This window comes from Calonectris borealis, chromosome 5, assembly GCF_964195595.1.
Source record: "Calonectris borealis chromosome 5, bCalBor7.hap1.2, whole genome shotgun sequence".
NCBI classification, from domain to species: Eukaryota; Metazoa; Chordata; class Aves; order Procellariiformes; family Procellariidae; genus Calonectris; species Calonectris borealis.
The window spans coordinates 12,587,326-12,605,042 of NC_134316.1; the positions used below are offsets into that span (position 1 = coordinate 12,587,326).

The following is a 17,717-nucleotide window of genomic DNA, read 5'->3' on the forward strand; positions in this document are numbered from 1 at the left end:
CAGCGAGGGAGGGAAAAGCAACCAATGAGAAGGGAAGCAAAACCCTTGGCAAAACCCACCCAGCACCGAGTTCCTGCGGCAGCCGAGGAGCTGGTGACCCATGGGAGGATGGGACCATCCCACAAACCCCTCCTGGCCTGGGGAAAGGAGAAGCCCTGCCGGGAGCGTTGCACCCCGCGTTGTACCCCCACTGGCACTCGAGAGGGTCCTGGCTGGGGCCCCGCCACCTCCTGCCCACAGCCCCCAGCATCCCCGTGTCCCCGGGCAGTGGTGACTCACCATGTCGAACATGGGGTTGTCGAAGCCTTTGTCACTGGCTGGCACAAGGGACGCCGGGTCCTCTGCTCTGTCCCAAGGCCGGGGGAGGTGCAGGGCAGGCAGCCTGGGGAGAGACCTGGGCATCACCCACCCGCATCCCACCCATCCCAGCAGCTCCCCCAGCCGAAACCCTGCATCTTCAAGAGGTGGAGGGGAAAATACAGGGCAAAGTTTCAGGCTGTCTTTGAAATGGGATGTTTGTACCCTTTCCCAGGGAAAAGCTGCCCTACCCAGCAGAAACCGTTAAGCCTGGAGGGAAGAGTTTGTCAGAGGCAGACAACCCCGGCACAGGCTTTGCTTCAGAGCCATCGCTCTCCTCACATGGCCTAAAATGAGTTGCCACAGAGCTGACACCTGTTCCCACTGCAATCTCAACAAGCACTAATTACTTTTATCATTACTTTTATCATGTTATCATTTTATCATCTTAATTACCATCACCACTTTTATTATCTTCTTCATTACTCCTATCCTAAGGGTCCCAGTCACCGAGGATCATCCCCTGCACCAGGCACCTGGTGCGCATGGGCTCAGCAGTGGGTCCGCACACATCACCGCAGGTCCTGAGAGCTCACTGATACTTAAACACTGTGACCACCCTGGCCCCGGGTCTACCTAGGCAACCGGAGGAGCTCTGTTATCTGCAGGGAGGCTGTACCAGGCTCTTTTTGCTGGAAACAAGCTGAATTCACTGGTTTGCCAGTGGTCAGGATGGCTCTGCTGCATGGAGGCAGACTGTAGGCTCCCAGAGCCGCCTGCCTAATTTGCAGCATCCCCGCCGGTGTCAGATGCCTCCACGATGCTCGGCAGCGCTGCCCGAAAGGCCACCTGCCCTGGAGCCACCCAGGGCCACGCAGCAGCAGCGGGTCGGCCGGGGACGTGGCCTGGGCTCGGGTTCAGCTCCATCTCCTTTAGCTACATGAACTTCCCTCCCGCTGCTGACGGAGCCGGTTTCAAAGGCCTGTCCGGCGTCCAAAGAAGTGTCAGTGGAAGATAAATCATCAAGTAGCAATTATGGGACTGGGAGTTTTATTTAGAAATTAAATGAAGGCGCGGGTTTACTGCTAGGAAATGTCATGTCAGCACGTGCTGAGCGGCAGGGCAAGCATCCCCGGCCACGGCCGCTGCTGCACGGCGAGAAAACCCCAGTGGGAAACCAGGAGGGAAGAAACAACCTGACTTGTGAGCCTACAACACGGCCAGCATGCCCTGGCAGACACCAGTGCACCTTGCACACACAAATTAAAGCAATTCCCACCCCCTGGTTATAAAAAACGTAGGGTCCATCCTGTTTGCCCGTGGTCAAGTAGGTGAGACGAGCCATAGCGGCTCAGCGGACAGCCCCATGCACAAAAGACGTCTGCCAAGAACCCCTGCAAAACCCTCCTTGGGGGAGGCAGGGTCCTGTGTGAAGGTGGGTGCGTGAGCGAGGAGCAGAGATGGGTGCCCCAAGCGCCTGCTGTGGGCGCTGCCGGGATGCCCTATTCACTGCTGGAGCCTGTCTCCCAGCTGTGAGGGGAAAAGGCGATGGAGAAGGGTGTTTCTAACCAGCTCCCAGCTGTGGTGAGGTCAGGTGCTGTGCACGCCCCGTCCCTCCCCTGGGACCTGCACACCACTCTCCACGCAGCGTGAGCAACTGATGCAGTAGAAGCTGCATTTGCTGTCACTCCCTTCCATGGCTACAAAGCTGCGGGAGGAGTGCTTTGAATTATTTTGATGCACTTCTATTCAGCAGCTGGCAGTTTCAGTCTTCCATCCCCGAGCAGGACTACAAACTAACAGTTACAAGGAACAGGCGATGTCCCCAGGCAGCACGGCCAGGCTGTGCAGAGCTCCAACCGAGCCACAGCAGCCCCACTCCCACCAGAGCACACCGTGCCATATGGCACCAAGAAACAAGTCCTCCCAGCCAAGTACCAGTACAAGAGTACAGAAATGCCTTTAATAAACTGTGAGGAACAATGAGGTCAATGGTTTTAAATGAAAGGAGGGTAGATTTAGATTAGATACAAGGAAGAAATTCTTTAGTATGTGGGTGCTGAGACATTGTAACTGTTGCCCAGAGAAGTTGTGACTGCCCCATCCCTGGAAGTATTCAAGGTCAGGCTGGATGGGGCTTTGAGCAACCTGATCTAGTGGAAAATGGCCCTGCCCACGGCAGGGAGCTTGGACTAGATGATCTTCATAGAATCATAGAATCATTAAGGTTGGAAAAGACCTCTAAGATCGAGTCCAACTGTCAATCCAACACCACCGTGCCCACTAAACCATAAGTGCCACCTCTACACGTCTTTTAAATACCTCCAGGGATGGTGACTCCACCACTTCCCTGGGCAGCCTGTTCCAAGGCCTGACCACTCTTTCAGTAAAGAAATTTCTCCTAATATCCAATCTAAACCTCCCTTGGCGCAACTTGAGGCCATTTCCTCTCGTCCTATCACTGGTTACTTGGGAGAAGAGACCAACACCCACCTCGCTACAACCTCCTTTCAGGTAGTTGTAGAGCGCGATGAGGTCTCCCCTCAGCCTCCTCTTCTCCAGACTAAACAGTCCCAGTTCCCGTAGCCGCTCCTCGTAAGACTTGTGCTCCAGGCCCTTCACCAGCTTCGTTGCCCTTCTCTGGACACGCTCCAGCACCTCCATGTCCTTCTTGTAGTGAGGGGCCCAAAACTGAACACAGGATTCGAGATGCGGCCTCACCAGTGCCGAGTACAGGGGCACAATCACCTCCCTGCTCCTGCTGGCCACACTATTTCTGATACAGGCCAGGATGCCGTTGGCCTTCTTGGCCACCTGGGCACACTGCCAGCTCACCTGGGCACACTGCCGGCTCATGTTCAGCCGGCTGTCAACCAGCACCCCCAGGTCCTTTTCCTCCGGGCAGCTTTCCAGCCACTCTTCCCCAAGCCTGTAGCGTTGCCTGGGGTTGTTGTGGCCAAAGTGCAGGACCCAGCACTTGGCCTTGTTGAACCTCATACAGTTGGCCTCAGCCCATCGATCCAGCCTGTCCAGGTCCCTCTGCAGAGCCTTCCTACCCTCCAGCAGATCAACACTCCCGCCCAGCTTGGTGTCGTCTGCAAACTTACTGAGGGAGCACTCGATCCCCTCATCCAGATCATTGATAAAGATATTGAACAGGACCGGCCCCAGTACTGAGCCCTGGGAAACACCATCCGTGACCGGCCGCCAACTGGATTTAACTCCATTCACCACAAAGGTTCCTTCCAACCCAACCCATTCTGTGATGCTATGAACTAATAATGTTGGGTATAGCAGACCACCCAGCCATGCCCACCACCATGGGAGCTCTGGCAGCCCTGCATGCCTCCGTGCCACCTGGCCGGCAGGAAGGACAGCCTTTGGATGATAGCTGCCCCCAGGCAGGAGAAGCCTGGCAACATGCTGCCAGCAGAAGCCTCATCCCTACCTTAGCTTTCCCTTTCTGTAGAGAAAGAAGATCCCTCCAAGCAACACGAGACCAAAGAGTAACCCCAAGACCGTCCCCGCTGTGATCCTGCTCAATGCGTGGCTCCCCGCTTGCCCGCTGAAAGTGCTGCCGGTGGCCACCTCCATTTTGCCACTTGAAATGCCAAGTGCTTCACCTGGGAAAGGGCAGGAAGAAATAGGGGTGAAGACTGGATGGGACAACATGCCCCCACACCCGCACACCAACCCAACTCACAGACAGGGCAGGGGGAGCCTGCAGTGGGGTCTAGCACTGCTCGCCTGGTTAATCACCTTTCCTTGGGGACAGGGCTGGGGTACACAGCTGGGTGGACTCAATTGGAACAAACCCATGTGGGTCCGCTACCCATACAACAACGACCAGGTCCCCTGGCTCTGACCTACATGCTCATCAGCATCTGCCAGCTTACACGGCTGCCTCCACACGTAGTGTTCTGGCTGGAAAGCAGCTCTGCAGAGGGATCTGGGGGTCCTGGTGGGCACCAAGCTGACTATAGCCAGACATGGCATGGAAGGACAATGGTATCCTGGGTTGCATAAGAAGGAGGGTTGCCGGCAGGTGAAGGGAGCTGACCCTTCCCCTCTGCTCTGCCTTGGTGAGACACAGCTGAAGTGCTGAGCCAAGCTCTTCCCAGCCCTGTGACAGGGCAAGAGGCAATGGGCACAAATTGAAATACAGTAAATTCCACTTCAACATAAGAAAAAACTGTTTTCCTGTAAAGGTGGTCAAACACAGGGACAGGATGCCCAGAGAGGTTGTGGAGTCTCCATCCTTGGAGAGATTCAAAACCCAACTGGACATAGCCCGGGGCAACTTTCTTTCAGGGGAGGGGGAGAAGGTGGTCTCCAGAGGTCTCTGCCAACCCCGATAATTCTGATCCTGCAGTTCTGCTCTGCCCACACCACTGTCCGACTACAATTAAAATGGTAAAACTTCTGGGTAAGGAAAGTTAAACTTCTTGGTAAGCAAAGTTCACTACTGAAATCATTAGAAATGCAGAGTGTGTGTGTTAGGAAGGCTTAGAGGTGTGCTGGACCAGACTGACAAGGGCGAGGACCTTAGGAGTGTTCAACTCGGGGAGTTTCAACCAAGCTGCCGCTTGATTTCTGTGTGATTCCCTGGTGAAAGGGCAGGGACGCAGGGCTGCCACGTGGGCTGCTGGTGGGGGACAAGAAGTTCTGGACAGCGGTGGCTTTAGGTGCACCCGTGGGGGACCCACCGAGGAGGACAGGGGCGTTACCGTGCTGTGCTATATCCTCCATGACATCTGCAGCCATCTGCTCCGCAGCGGTGCCAGTCTGTGCTCCCGCCTCGTCATCGATCAGCACTATTTGGATGTGGGGAGTGGAGCTTCGGGGTATGACTCCCAGGAAGGTCTGTGCTTTGTGCACCTTGGATATGGCCATCCACACACCGGCATACTTGGGCTTTTCAAAACACAAGGCAACACGTAAAGCCCATGAGAGCGGTAGGCAGAAATTAGTCACCTCTACAGACACCTCTACACGATGGATGCACCAGCAAGGCCCACCTATAAATCTTCATGTGAGTCCCACCAAAGAGCTGCCATCCCTGTTACCACAGTGCCATTGGGTTTCCCAAATAAGAGGTTCATACCTCCCCTCCCTTCGAAGCTGTGACCAGCACCCAGCACGCAGCGTCCCCTGTGGAGGTGAGTGCACCAACAAAGCAATTTCGTGTAGTACACCCATTAAACGCTGTATTAAGATGTGTGCAGCTGTAAGGAGGGCAGGCAGCAGGCTTTCATCTTGGGATCAATACAGAAATACTCTGATATTGATCCTCCCGGTGTAACTCAGAGCATGCCTCCCCCTGACAGCTCCCAGCCAGGAGGAGGGATGTCATGCTGTGACTGACAAGCAGCAGCATGGAGTGATGCCTGGTAGAGAGCATGCATCTGAGTGCTGACCCGTGCCGGCTACCCACCCAGTGCTTGCCTACTGGGGAACAAAAAGCAGCCCAGCATTGGGAATGATCTCCCAAAGCCCATGGGATGCACTGCAGCAGGTCTGCATGATCCCAACCACATGGGCTGACCTCCCATGTTATCTCAACCTGACCTCCTGGCTGACCTCCTGTGTTTTCTAGACCAGGGTTTCCAGCAAGCCCCCCTGCACGCTTCCCCATCTGCACACCAGCAGCTGTTCCTGCCCCACGTTGAGAGGGACAGCGTGGCTGTGGTGGGGAGCAAGGGAGGCTGCACCAGCGCCCTTGCCAAGTTGGCTCATCCAAGAGGCCAAATGTGAGAGGTGAGCCCTGCAGGGTGGTGGGGAGCGAGGCTGAACCCCCTGCACCGTGGCACCTCATGCTCCCCCCCCCAGCCAGCCCTACCAGCAGATGTGGCCAGTGGCTTGCGGTTTCGTTAGCCCCTCCCAATCAGGTGGACTGACGTACCTGGCTCAGCAAGGCTTGGACCAGCCTGTCCTGGTACTTCTGCAGGTCAAAATCAGGAGTGAAATCCAGGCTAATGGTGGCTCCTGCAGCCCAAAAACAGACAGAGATGACATTGTCACCGAGTCCGGGCAGAGACCTGCTACAGTGGCACGGCTCCGACTGCCACGAAAGGCACGGGGGACCCTCTGGTACCTCCGTGCAATCAGTCTGGCTGGGCTCAAGAGAGGCAGCTCCACAGCTCTGCCTGGGCAGCGCTGCCCAAAGCTGGGTTTGGTGAAGGGCTTTTGGTTTCCACCATATTCCGGAGAGAAGTTTTCCCTGGAAAGCTTTCCCCTGCGTATCCCCTGGGAAGCTCTGCATGTAACTGGGTCTCGGGTCTGCAAGGCTGCGATTCAGCAACGCTACCCTGGTTTTGGAGGGAAGGTGGAGAGGAAAGGACACCTGCACTCGTTGTGTCAAATATTTTCCTTGGGAAAAAAAACAAGTAAGCATTTGTTGAAATATGAAATTCTCCTAAAGGTTTTAAGAAGCTCTGCTTTTAGGAACATGTTGGGGAAACATATGGTGCCGTTTTAATGAATTTGGTGTGACATCCCAAATATCTAGGTGCAACTGTGCATGAAAAATTCTCCTTAGCAACCTTCCAGGTAGATTAATGGAGAAGCACCCATTGCAGAGGGAATACTGTCAATCTGCATGGTTTTATTTTAAATGAAATGAAACAAACTTGCTGTTGGAAAGCTGGCATTATGGTGAAAAAGGTGCATTTCCTCTGAGTGTTTTCCGCTGCATAAACTCAGCAGAGCCCTATTAGCTTGATGAGCTGTGACATCTTGACAGGATAAACCAGAGGCAGGGACAAAGGGCTGCAACTCAGAACAGGCTCCCAAAAGCCAGGCTGATGCTTCATAGAATCATAGAATCACAGAATGGTTTGAGTTAGCAGGGACCTTAAAGATCATCTAGTTCCAACCCCTCTGCCATGGGCAGGGACACTTTCCACTAGACCAGGTTGCTCAAAGCCCCATCCAACTGGCCTTGAACACTTCCTCGGATGGAGCATCCACAGCTTCTCTGGGCAACCTGTTCCAGTGCCTCACCACTCTCACAGTAAATAATTTCTTCCTAATATCTAATCTAAATCTACCCTCTTTCAGTTTAAAACCATTATCCCTTATCCTATCACTACAGTCAGTGATAGAGTCCCTTCCCATCTTTCCTGTAGGCCCCCTTTAAGTACTGAAAGGCCGCAATAAGGTCTCCCCGAAGCCTTCTCTTCTCCAGGCTGAACAACCCCAACTCTCCCAGCCTTTCTTCACAGGAGAGGCGTTCCATCCCCCTGATCATTTTTGTGGCCCTCCTCTGGACCCGCTCCAACAGGTCCATGTCTTTCCTGTGCTGAGGGCTCCAGAGCTGGACGCAGCACTGCAGGTGGGGTCTCACCAGGGCAGAGCAGAGGGGCAGAATCCCCTCCCTCAACCTGCTGGCCACGCTGCTTTTGATGCAGCCCCGGATACGGTTGGCCTTCTGGACTGCGAGCGCACATTGCCAGCTCATGTCCAGCTTTTCGTCCACCAGTACCCCCAAGTCCTTCTCGGCAGGGCTGCTCTTAATCCACTCATCCCCCAGCCTGTATCCATGTTTGGGATTGCCTCGACCCAGGTGCAGAGAGATGCCCTGGGAGGGCGGCACGTGGGATGCGGATGGGACCCGTGGGAGCAGTGATACAGCACAGTGATACGCCCGCCAGCGCCCGGACCCCAGACCAGCAGCATCCCCCACACACGGCTTTCCCCCATGGAGCCAGGGGAAGGGGCCTGGGGCAGCCGAAGCGGCGGGGAGGAGGAATAGAGCCGTGCCCCCCACTCACCACAGACTCCGCAGCAGTGGCCGAGGGGCTGCAAAGGGCTCCGGCACGCTGGCGCTGGGCACTGCCTCCCCAGTGCCCCGAGCAGGGCCGTGCAGATGCGGTGGCCATCCTAAAGGAGAGCAGGGCAGTGTCAGTCTCTTCCCCCCCACCGCCCCCCAAATTGCAATGGCACCCTCCCTAAATTGCAATGGGAGGACTCACCGGGGCGTTCCCGCAGGCACAGCCAGACTTGTCGGGACAGCCGGTGCCTGTCACCTGCAGAGTGCCATTGCCATGAAACTGCAGTGAGGCGGAGGGACCCCGCAGGTACCCGGCCCAGGCCTCGGGGCTGCTGAGCTCCTGCGCGGGGAAAAGCAGAAAAGGCGGGTGAGTATCCCCAGCCAGGTCCCAGCGCTGTCCCCAGGCACCCGGCCGTGCCGCCTGGGCGCCCGGTGCCATGTCTGACAGCAGGATTGGGGCAGCCCCACCGCAGGCAGTAAGTGCAGCAGGAAAATCTTGCCACTACACCCGTTCAGGCTTTTCCATGGGGCCAACAGAAAAACCCTTTCTAATTTGACAGGGGGGGATAATGTGCTGTGGGGTGGTCCCCACACATCAGTGGAACCAGCATCACTCCGAGCCTCCAGGACCGCCCACCTCTGCATCCCTGGGGCTACGTGTGCCCGAGGTGAGCTCCATGGGGGTCCTGCCTTCTCCAGACTTGTCTGCATCCGCCTGGACACTGACTGAGGTTATTACTCCAAAACCGGTTACCTAATGCCTGGCCCCGAAATGGCAGACCTCAGGCAGCGCAGCGATAGAAATAATAAATAACTTATGAAATGTCTGCCGCATCTCCCACTCCTGGAAGGAGCCTGCGTTTACTGCTGCAGCGCCTGTGATCTTTCACTCCTCCAACTGGCAAGGGACGGGGCTCATCGTGCGCCTGATTCCCGGGCTGAAGCACAGCAGGCTGCCAGCGTTTCTATAATTATCCCTCCAATCAATTAAAGAGCTGTACCAAAGCAAAGCTGGGAGACGACCGCCGGGCCATGGGCCACGTTAAGGTCGGGGACGGGAGGGAGGTGTCCCCGGAGGGTCCCTGAGCAGCGCGGTTACAGACACGTGCCTGGGAAGGGGGCAGCCCCTGGGTGCTGGAGAAGATGCAATTTGCTGGCAGTTTGACCCATGCACTTGGCTTTTTTTTTTTTTTTAATGTGAATAGTGAGGTGGCCTGTGGTCCCGTGCACCTCCCGTGCAGGGAGGGAGGCGATAACAAACCGGTAGAAGAAAAAAAATCATTGAGACCATCCACAGCAGCAGCAGCAGCCCATGAAGCTGCAGTGCCGTGGGAGTGCCCCATCTCCCCGCACAGTGCTGCTCCTCCATCCCCAGCTGGTCCTTCCTCTCCTGACCTACTTTGGGGCCTTGGTGAGGAGGCGTCAAGCCGGTTTCTCATCATCCTCACGTTACCTGGCCCATGAGAGAGATGCTGCGGAGATGAATCACTTGCCGCGATGAGTCGACGTTTACCCGGAAGGAGGTTTCTGGCTGGAAGATAACATCATCGTAGCGGCATGGGACGCGTTCCTCATCCACAGAAAAGATGCGCCTGCCCAGCTCGAGCTCCCCACTGGGGGACACAGCCTGCCACAGCGTGGGGTCGAACCACGTGTGGTGCTCAGCGTCAGCGAACCTCACTGTTGCACCTGGAAAAGCAACAGAAAGGTTGAGCATGACCCAGACCCAAATCCACAGCCCTGACAGATGCATCTGGGTTGGTAAAACCAGTGAGTGCTTGGCCTGAAGTGGAGGAGGTCACCCTGTGGGCAGGGAGCAAAGGGCTGGCCCTGCCATCGCCTTCCCGGGCAGCCGCCACAGGCACCTCCCGGAGCCCAGTGAAGGCTTGGCAAATCTTTCCAGCACTCAGGGCTGGGGTCTCAGCAGCTCAGCCCGGACCCCACTTCTGGCTGCAGACCTCCGGCCCCAGATCCCACAGGACATTTTTCCCCCACTTCTTTAAAGCTCACCCTTATGGTTAGGGAGGAAAACAGCCATGGAGCCTAAATGCTGAATAACAGCTAAACTGGAAAAAAATAATTCATGTCCCAGTTTCCAAGCAGCCTAGCAGGCCTGCAGAAACATGACCGGCCCTGGTCCCCGCAGTGGGTAACCCCAAAAACCAGTGCACCATTTAACCATTAATTATTTAACCATTAACCATTTCCCTGCTGGTCACAGTTAGTATCACCACACAGTGCCCTGCTTCCTTCTCACTCTTTCCCAACAGCTGAACCTTTACCGATTCAGCTATCACACAGGCGTTTATTGACTGAATTATTTGCATTCATTTTAAAATCATGCTTTAAAAAAATCCATTTGTGAAAGCTGCCCAAGAAACCCCTGTTGATTTCAGGGGAGCAGCACGTGGTCAGAAGGAAAAGCCCGGTGCAAGGCGGAGGCAGCTGCCAGAGCATCCCTGCTGGGGGCGAAGAGCCCCAATGCAGAAAAATGATAGGGATGAAGGTTTTTGGAGTGGCTCCAGACAGCCTGATGCTGCAGCCCCTCCTCCAGGCAGACCCATTGGTGCTTCTCCTCTCTTTTTTCTCTTTTTTTGCCAGTCAGAGTGCAGACGTGGGCGCTTTGCTTGGACCCTTCCTTTCCTGCAGCCGAACTAAAAAGTTACTTGCCACTGAAAGTGTTAGGTAGCTCTTAAATGCCCAAAATACATCTCGCTAGCAAACAGCTTTCAGACTAATAACAGGCACCGATGAAACAAACCTGCTACCCCAGTCACGGCAAACCTGGGCTGGAGGCTGGGAGGGGAGGGAAGGATGCGCTCACGCCGAAATGCCTGTGCGCATTGGGCCAAAGGCCAGAGCGCTGCGATGGCTGCAGTTCAGCTTGCCCGTGTGTAATTCCTAACCAGTTTTCTTTAGAAATACCATGGCAAAGAAAATGAGGGCTTTGATGTGGCTACATGCTTAATAGGCAGGGTAAAATACAAACAATATTTGCCTCTCTGCTGCAACTTCAAAGGCTTCCCTACTGTAATTACTTTCTTAGAAGACAGGTGATCTAGCAGGAAAAAAAGATCTGATGTGAGGGAGGTCATCAAAGAAAAGGCAGGTATTAAAAGAGGAGTGATTCACTTTGCTCTGAGGTGGGACAGCAAAGACCTTTGTAGAAGTATTGGGGCTGAATTTGCATGATTAATCAGGGGCTGATGGGGTGACTGGTCTGGGCACAAAATACCTGAGTCACAGCCTGCATCCCAGCTGCCGTCGAAAGCTGCGAATCCTGCACCAGATGCCAGCACGAGTTCTCCGTTCAGGGGCAGGTACTAGACGAAGGGATTCAGAGTATTACTGTGCGGTCCCGCTGCCAGGCACCCAGGCTTGTAATCAAATAACAGTGCTAATTATTAGGCTGCCTATTACACTTGCTGTCTCCAAGGCACTTTGCAGTCATTAGGAGTTACCCTCGCCGTGCTCCGCATTAATGGGAAAGTATCGGCTCCCGTTTTTACAGATGGGGACGCTGCAATGGGGAGAGGCACTTTGACATGATCTTCCAAGTAACACAGAAAAGCATGAAGTGTTCAGGGAAGCAAGAACAAGGAAAAAGCAAAATAAACTCTTTTGACAGCTCCTTCCTCCTCTCGCACACCCACTCCCACCAGCTCAGGAATGGCTTTGTACATTGGTATGCCATGAAAAACGCAACCTTGCTCTGCAAGTGCCCAGAGGACCCCTTGCTTAATGGGTTCCCACCTCCGGGGACTGTGCTTGCCCCACAAAAAATAACTCAGGGGCCCAAGCAGTGCTTGGTGAAGTGTCAGCTAGTGGACTCGCACTTAGCATGAGCTAAGGAAAGCACTCGGCGGCATTTGGTGCAGCTTGCCATAGCTAGACCCTCTTCTTGTTGGGTAGGACATCACTGGCATGTAGTTGGGGTCACCACGTTTGCCTGGCTTCAGCCCCATCAGGCTTCTGCTCTGGGGCATGAGGACAAACCTGGCGCAGATCTGCCATGGGGGCCCTTTCAGCAAGCAGCTGTGGCCACCCAGGTTGCCAGCCGGCACTGCTGACTCAAGGACAGGCCTTGGCAAAACAACTGAGTTAGGCGGCTCGTTCACAGCACATGCGTTATTCAGCCCAGCGACCTTATTTTCCATTTAGAAATTGCCACAGAGAAAGTCGGGGTTTCCCCCAATATTTTCACGTGTCAAGGAGTGAGTGATGTTCAAGGCTCCGTTATCCTCTAGCTTAGTCTATCCAGGATTTTAGCATCACTCCCCAGACAGCAGCTGGAAGCCCTCCAGGACTGCGACATGCGTCCTGTGCTCAGGCAGAAGCATGTTAGATGGGATTTTAAGGTTTCATCTACTTAATTGGTCTTTAAATATACATGCAGGTTAAAGAAAGCAAGACTTCTGAATGACTGCTGCAGGTGGCTGCCATAGCAGTCTTGCCTGAGGATGTTCTGTCCCACACAGGGACTGCCCTGGGAGGGAGGATGGACATGGCAAAAAGCTCCTCACCCCCAAGCTGTAGGCAGCTGTTTAGAACTTTAGTGCCTTGGTGGTATGGTGCTTTGAAGGCCATAGCCCAGGTCCCCCTCTTGGTTCAGGAACTGCGAGAAGCCAGGGTGGAGAGCAGAGGGCGGCTGCCACCAAGAAGAATCCCGCAGTGCTCCGGTGCACCACCCACTTCAGACCCAGCAATGTTGTACGTTGGGCTGCAGAAGAGGGGATGACGAGGCGAATAGCTGAGGTCTGCGCAATTCTGCCCCAAGGGTATGGAGTCTCCCCACGGGGCAGTAAGAAGCCTTTGCCTATGGATGCTGCTCCATGAGACTATAGCATGTGTAGTGCCTAACTGGAAATCATGCCATTATGTTCGCTGAATTTCTATTACTCTTGAGTAAAGCCAATTTTTCCAATACTGAAGCACTGAAAGAGGCTGAAAGGTCTGCCAGGATAAGAATGGCAACACGCCCTTCAGCTGCAGATATAAAAGCCATGTCTGATGACATTTTGAGGCTCAGGTCTTGGCCTGCTTGGAGCTGGGCAAGGTCTATGCTATCAGCTTCTTTCACAAGGTGCTTCACTTCAGAAATGCCCTGGCTTGTTTTCCTGTAAGGCCACGCAGGAACAGGCGGTGGGACACTTTGGGGGAGTCAGCTACCACCAATACTCAGGGCAGGTGCTGCCAGCGCTGCTGGCTAAGTCCCTTCTTCCAAATCCGCTGGGTCATCTCAGGCTGGAGCCCCTCACCGCTGCATCTTGCCCAGTTTGCAGGTTGCCACCCTGCAGCCTGCCGTGCATGACAGGGCTGAGCAGGGAGGTGGCCGGCTGGCTGCTGGGGTCCAGCTGAGCTGCTCAGGATGGGGTTTAGGATGGGATGCAGTTGATCGTTTCACCAACACAGGGTACCAGCTCTTCACAGCAGTTATCTGTGGGCACTCGGGCCCGTAGCTGCAGGGATCTTTGGCTGGAGGAAGAAAAATCAGAGAGCAGCTGCTGATGACAGAGATGGGTGACACAGCAGGGCCATGACTAGCTGGCCTCTGTGCACTTTCCCAGGCTGCAGAAGTTGGCGTTTGTGAGTGTTGTGGCTGGATCAAGACCACCAGGTTGGGAAGTCCCTCTCTGATCCCTGCTTGCCTGACAGCTCTTTCCTCTATAGAGTTATCAAACACTTTGACCGTGGCTGTGGGTCACAGCTTCCCAAACACTCTGCGGTGGCCATGCAGGACACAATGAGCTTTCCTGTCCAGGGCGTTGTTCGTTCAGATCTTCACAAATTAACTAGGGGGAGAAAAAAGCCACAGAGACAACACTTGGACAAATATGTGCCTACATTTGTAAGCTGCATCACTCACACTGCTCCAGGGAGCAATGCAAGAGCAGTTGGTGCATGCATTATGCACAAAGGAAAGCAAGAAAAACCTGGTAAGGATTCACATGGCATGGCTGAGTTCAGTGTGGGGAGAGCAGGGATAAAGTGGACTTGGTGGGTTGGAGATACACATGTGTACACACACAGATGCACAAATGCTGGTCCAACGATCAACTGAGGTCACATCCTCCTGTGCCTGGGAGGTGAGCGGGGTCTGGATGGGATGTGGAGCAGATGCAGGGTCAGCAGCGCACGGCATCAATCCTGCCCACGGGCAGAGGTGGGAGAAAATGCCTTACGCTAAACCTGCCCCATGCCTGCAGGGTCTATGCAGGGCTCTGGAGACACTGGGCTCTCTGGTGAAGACACAGCTTCTCCAGCTACTGCTGGAGATCCCCCTCCACCACCAAGGCCAAAACCCCAGGCTGGCTGAACTTCCCAAGCCCAGAGGAAGCCATCCACGTGAGTGTGAGAGTGGCAGGGAAATGGGAGCCCCACAGCACACACAGTGTCCCAGCTGCTGGCCCCTTCACCCTCTGGAACTGCCCAAATGCTGTTAGCACCAGCCCTGGAATTAAAATGCAAGGCAACATGATGTGAGTGAGGGGACGGAGTCACCTCATCTCCACAAACACAAAGTGCAAGAAGAGCCCTGTACTTCTGCTTCACAGCAGGAGTTTCTGAGGTTGGCCCCACAGCTATGGCTCCTTGCCCACCAAGGCAGACGTGCTGCCCAGCCACCACCAGCCCTCCCCGAGATGCATGCCACTGGGCAGCATTTCAGAAGTGGCTCCGTCGTCCAGTGCATCTTAGTTAGTAAATAATTTGCCCTTTCTTTTTTCCTCACATAAGTTAAGCATCTCAGCTTGCTGCAGAGGATAAATGGAGACTCCAGTTGGGCAGTGCATTTCTGCATTTGGGTGTTTAGTATAGAAATTGCATATAGGCTGGGCCACTTTCCAAGTACATTTTGAACTGAGCAATGACATGCACCAAAGGACCAGAGCCAAAAAGCTGGTGGTTTCATCTGCTTTCCCTTGCTCCTGCCAACCTGTACTCCAGGGCCATTAATACAGCAAGCTTAGAGTCCCATTAGTCATTTCCCATCCCTGATACTGGTAAATGACTTATCTCCTCGGTCATCATTATCAAATGTAATGACAACTGAAACACAGTCATCATTTTTCTCAGCAAAGTCAGCAAACAAAAAGAGGAAAGACCCCATGTGGGTCTCAACCCACAGTCACCACATTTGCAACCCCAGCGTTCCACCACCGAGAAGAAATCCTGCTGCTCCAGTGCGTAAGTGAAAATGAAACTAACCTCCAAAATGCAAGAGAAAAAAATGGCAAAGGCCTGAGCGCATGGCTTTTGAAGTGACTGGCTTTGAACCGGCCTCCAGTACATCCCGGCTCTGTTCGATTCATGAGCATCGGGCTAAGACGACTGACAGCAGCGGTGCGATTGTCACCATCATCAGCGCAGGAGAAAATGCAGTACTAATGCTTCAAACCCGGGCAAGCGAGGTTCATGATTGCGTCTGGCTTTTCCGCCAGCCTTGTTCTAATTCACAGCATCAACCTATTTGACTTCTTTGCTCGGGTGAGATGGTGCCATCATCCCCATCGTGCAACACCGAGACTGCCCGGGCACGCTGGGCTCCGCAGCGCTGCACCCACGGGTGCACCAGCGAGCAGCTCGGCAGCCATCGGGGCTGCGCACGGCCCCCGGATACATCCCCTCGCCCGGCACCCGGCCTGGGGGCAGCTCCCGGGCTGGCGCTGCTGGCACCCCATCGAAACACATCCCTGAGGTAGGATGTGAGGGGGTTACCTCTCTGCCACGGAGAGGATGTGTGCCGTAACCCATAATAGACATTAATGCTCAAGGATTTCTGTATCGTCTCTCCCAGTCCTTCTTCCCTGGAAGCCCACACATGGCAGCAGGCAGGCAGGGCAGCAGGCAGGCAGCCCCTGCCCGTTGCTGCCCGCAGGGGGGAATAGTGGGGGTTTTCCTAATGCCCATTGGGGCCGGGGGGTCTGAACGCAGCTGGGTGGGTGCTTGGGTGGGATCCAGCTGCTGGCTGAAGGCCCCAGAAAGGCGCGGAACCAGGTTCATGTGCAGCTGAATCCCTTTGACGGCTCTGGAGCGTTGCCAAGGGCTCGCTTGTCGCAGGGTTTCTTGGGTTCGTTAGCGGGGGTTCATTCACTCGCTTTCCTGCCCAGGTGAAGCTCCCACCCGCATCCTTGGGCCGGCGTCCTTCCCCCCAGCCGCACACACCACCCCACGCCCCCAGCCCGCCACCGGATCCGCCTGCCCCTGCCATGGCCCCCGATTCCACACCAGCTATTCCAGATCCCCGGCAAGAGGAGCCGGCAAGGCAGGATGACCCACGGCCACCCCAACAGCTCTGGGTGAGCCGAGGAGGGCAACCTGCTGCTGGACTTGGACCTTGCTGCCCAAAGAGCTCCCTGCCGGGGCACATGCTGCCTGTGAGGACTGGGGCTTTAGCATCCACAGGAAAACGGGCAAGAAATGCATCTTTTCCCCCCATGAAACTCACGTTCGGGCAGGCTGGTGCAGTGCGGAGCAGGGCACAGGAGCTAGTGCTCCTCTCCACGGGGCCCATCGGCGGCGGGCAGAAGATGCCCACCAGTCCCCTTCTGCTCCCAGCAATAACTCACCCCTCTGCTTTCGCCCCCCGGAGCAGGCAGGAGTAGCGTGCCAGCAGGACGTCATCATTTCAGCGTCATCCCCTGCAAGCTAACGAGGCGCTTGGCGGGTCTCCCCTGCCTGCATCCCTGCCTCCCCCTCCTGCAAGGCAGGGGCCTTTGGCAGCAGTGCAGCCGTGCTTTCATTAATGCAGGAGCTGGTTCCTCTGCCGTGTCTGCTCGTCACGTTTTACGTTGCGTTTCGGGATGCAGGCTCCCCGTATCGCCTGCCCAAGCTGGCCTTGCCACCGCGTCCCCTGGCATGGGGGTGGCCCGACACATCGGGTTCCTGAAACATCACGCTCCTGCCTGTCCCCACAAAGAAGCCGCAGCTCCTGGCCGACCCACGTGGGTACTGCCCGGTACACCCCCTGCCAAACACCCCACAGACCCCAGTAAAAGCCATTGGGGGATAAAAAAAGCAACGGGCCCAAAAAGGCCATTAATTTGAGTGCAGCCCCCCCGCACACACCTCCTGATGCAGAGCCAAACAGGTCCCAGCAAGGTGCAGAAATCGGGTGTCTTGGGGGGACACGGGACGTCGGGAGCCCCTTGGGGAGCGCATTAAGGTAAACCAGCCCAAGACACTTGAGTTACGGATGCAGAAGGCACACAGAGGATTAAAGCCATTTGCCAAATCTACTTCAGGTTAGTTCAGCTCATTTGCCTGAATGCCACGGACGAGGTCAGAGAGAGCTGGAAGGCGGCTCGAGCTGCGGGCAGGGGAGCCGTCCCCGGCAGCGAGGGACGGCAGCCCGTCCACGGAGCAGCCAACCAGCCAGACTTGCCCCAGCATCCGCTCCAGCCCAGGATGCGGCAAGATGCTTCACTCGTCACAGGCTTTAATAATTCCTCCTGCTAGAAACTAGCCTGCAAGGAGCAAATAAACTCAGGGAGGCGACTGCAAAAGGCTGTTTTACTGCACCTCTTTCCTAGGGCAGACCTTCAGTGGGAACACTGCTGGAGAAAAGCCTGCAGGATTCGGGCTTGTAATTATGTGCTGGCACACACGCACGTATGCATGCACTCCCATGAAATTTTTACCTTCATCTCAG

The 17,717-nt window shown here is 55.2% G+C and overlaps 1 protein-coding gene across 1 annotated transcript in view; it reads right to left on the reverse strand.

Annotated features, from left to right (window-relative positions):
- Positions 1 to 17,717, reverse strand: part of AMN (amnion associated transmembrane protein) — a 29,532-nt gene that overhangs the window by 117 nt on the left and 11,698 nt on the right. The window contains exons 5-12 of the mRNA XM_075152427.1: positions 11,304 to 11,391; positions 9,522 to 9,757; positions 8,271 to 8,408; positions 8,070 to 8,178; positions 6,200 to 6,282; positions 5,025 to 5,211; positions 3,746 to 3,920; positions 280 to 382 (exon numbers count right to left, since the gene is read on the reverse strand). Coding sequence (XP_075008528.1) covers positions 280 to 382; positions 3,746 to 3,920; positions 5,025 to 5,211; positions 6,200 to 6,282; positions 8,070 to 8,178; positions 8,271 to 8,408; positions 9,522 to 9,757; positions 11,304 to 11,391 — 1,119 coding nt within the window. The remainder of the gene's footprint in view (positions 1 to 279; positions 383 to 3,745; positions 3,921 to 5,024; positions 5,212 to 6,199; positions 6,283 to 8,069; positions 8,179 to 8,270; positions 8,409 to 9,521; positions 9,758 to 11,303; positions 11,392 to 17,717) is intronic.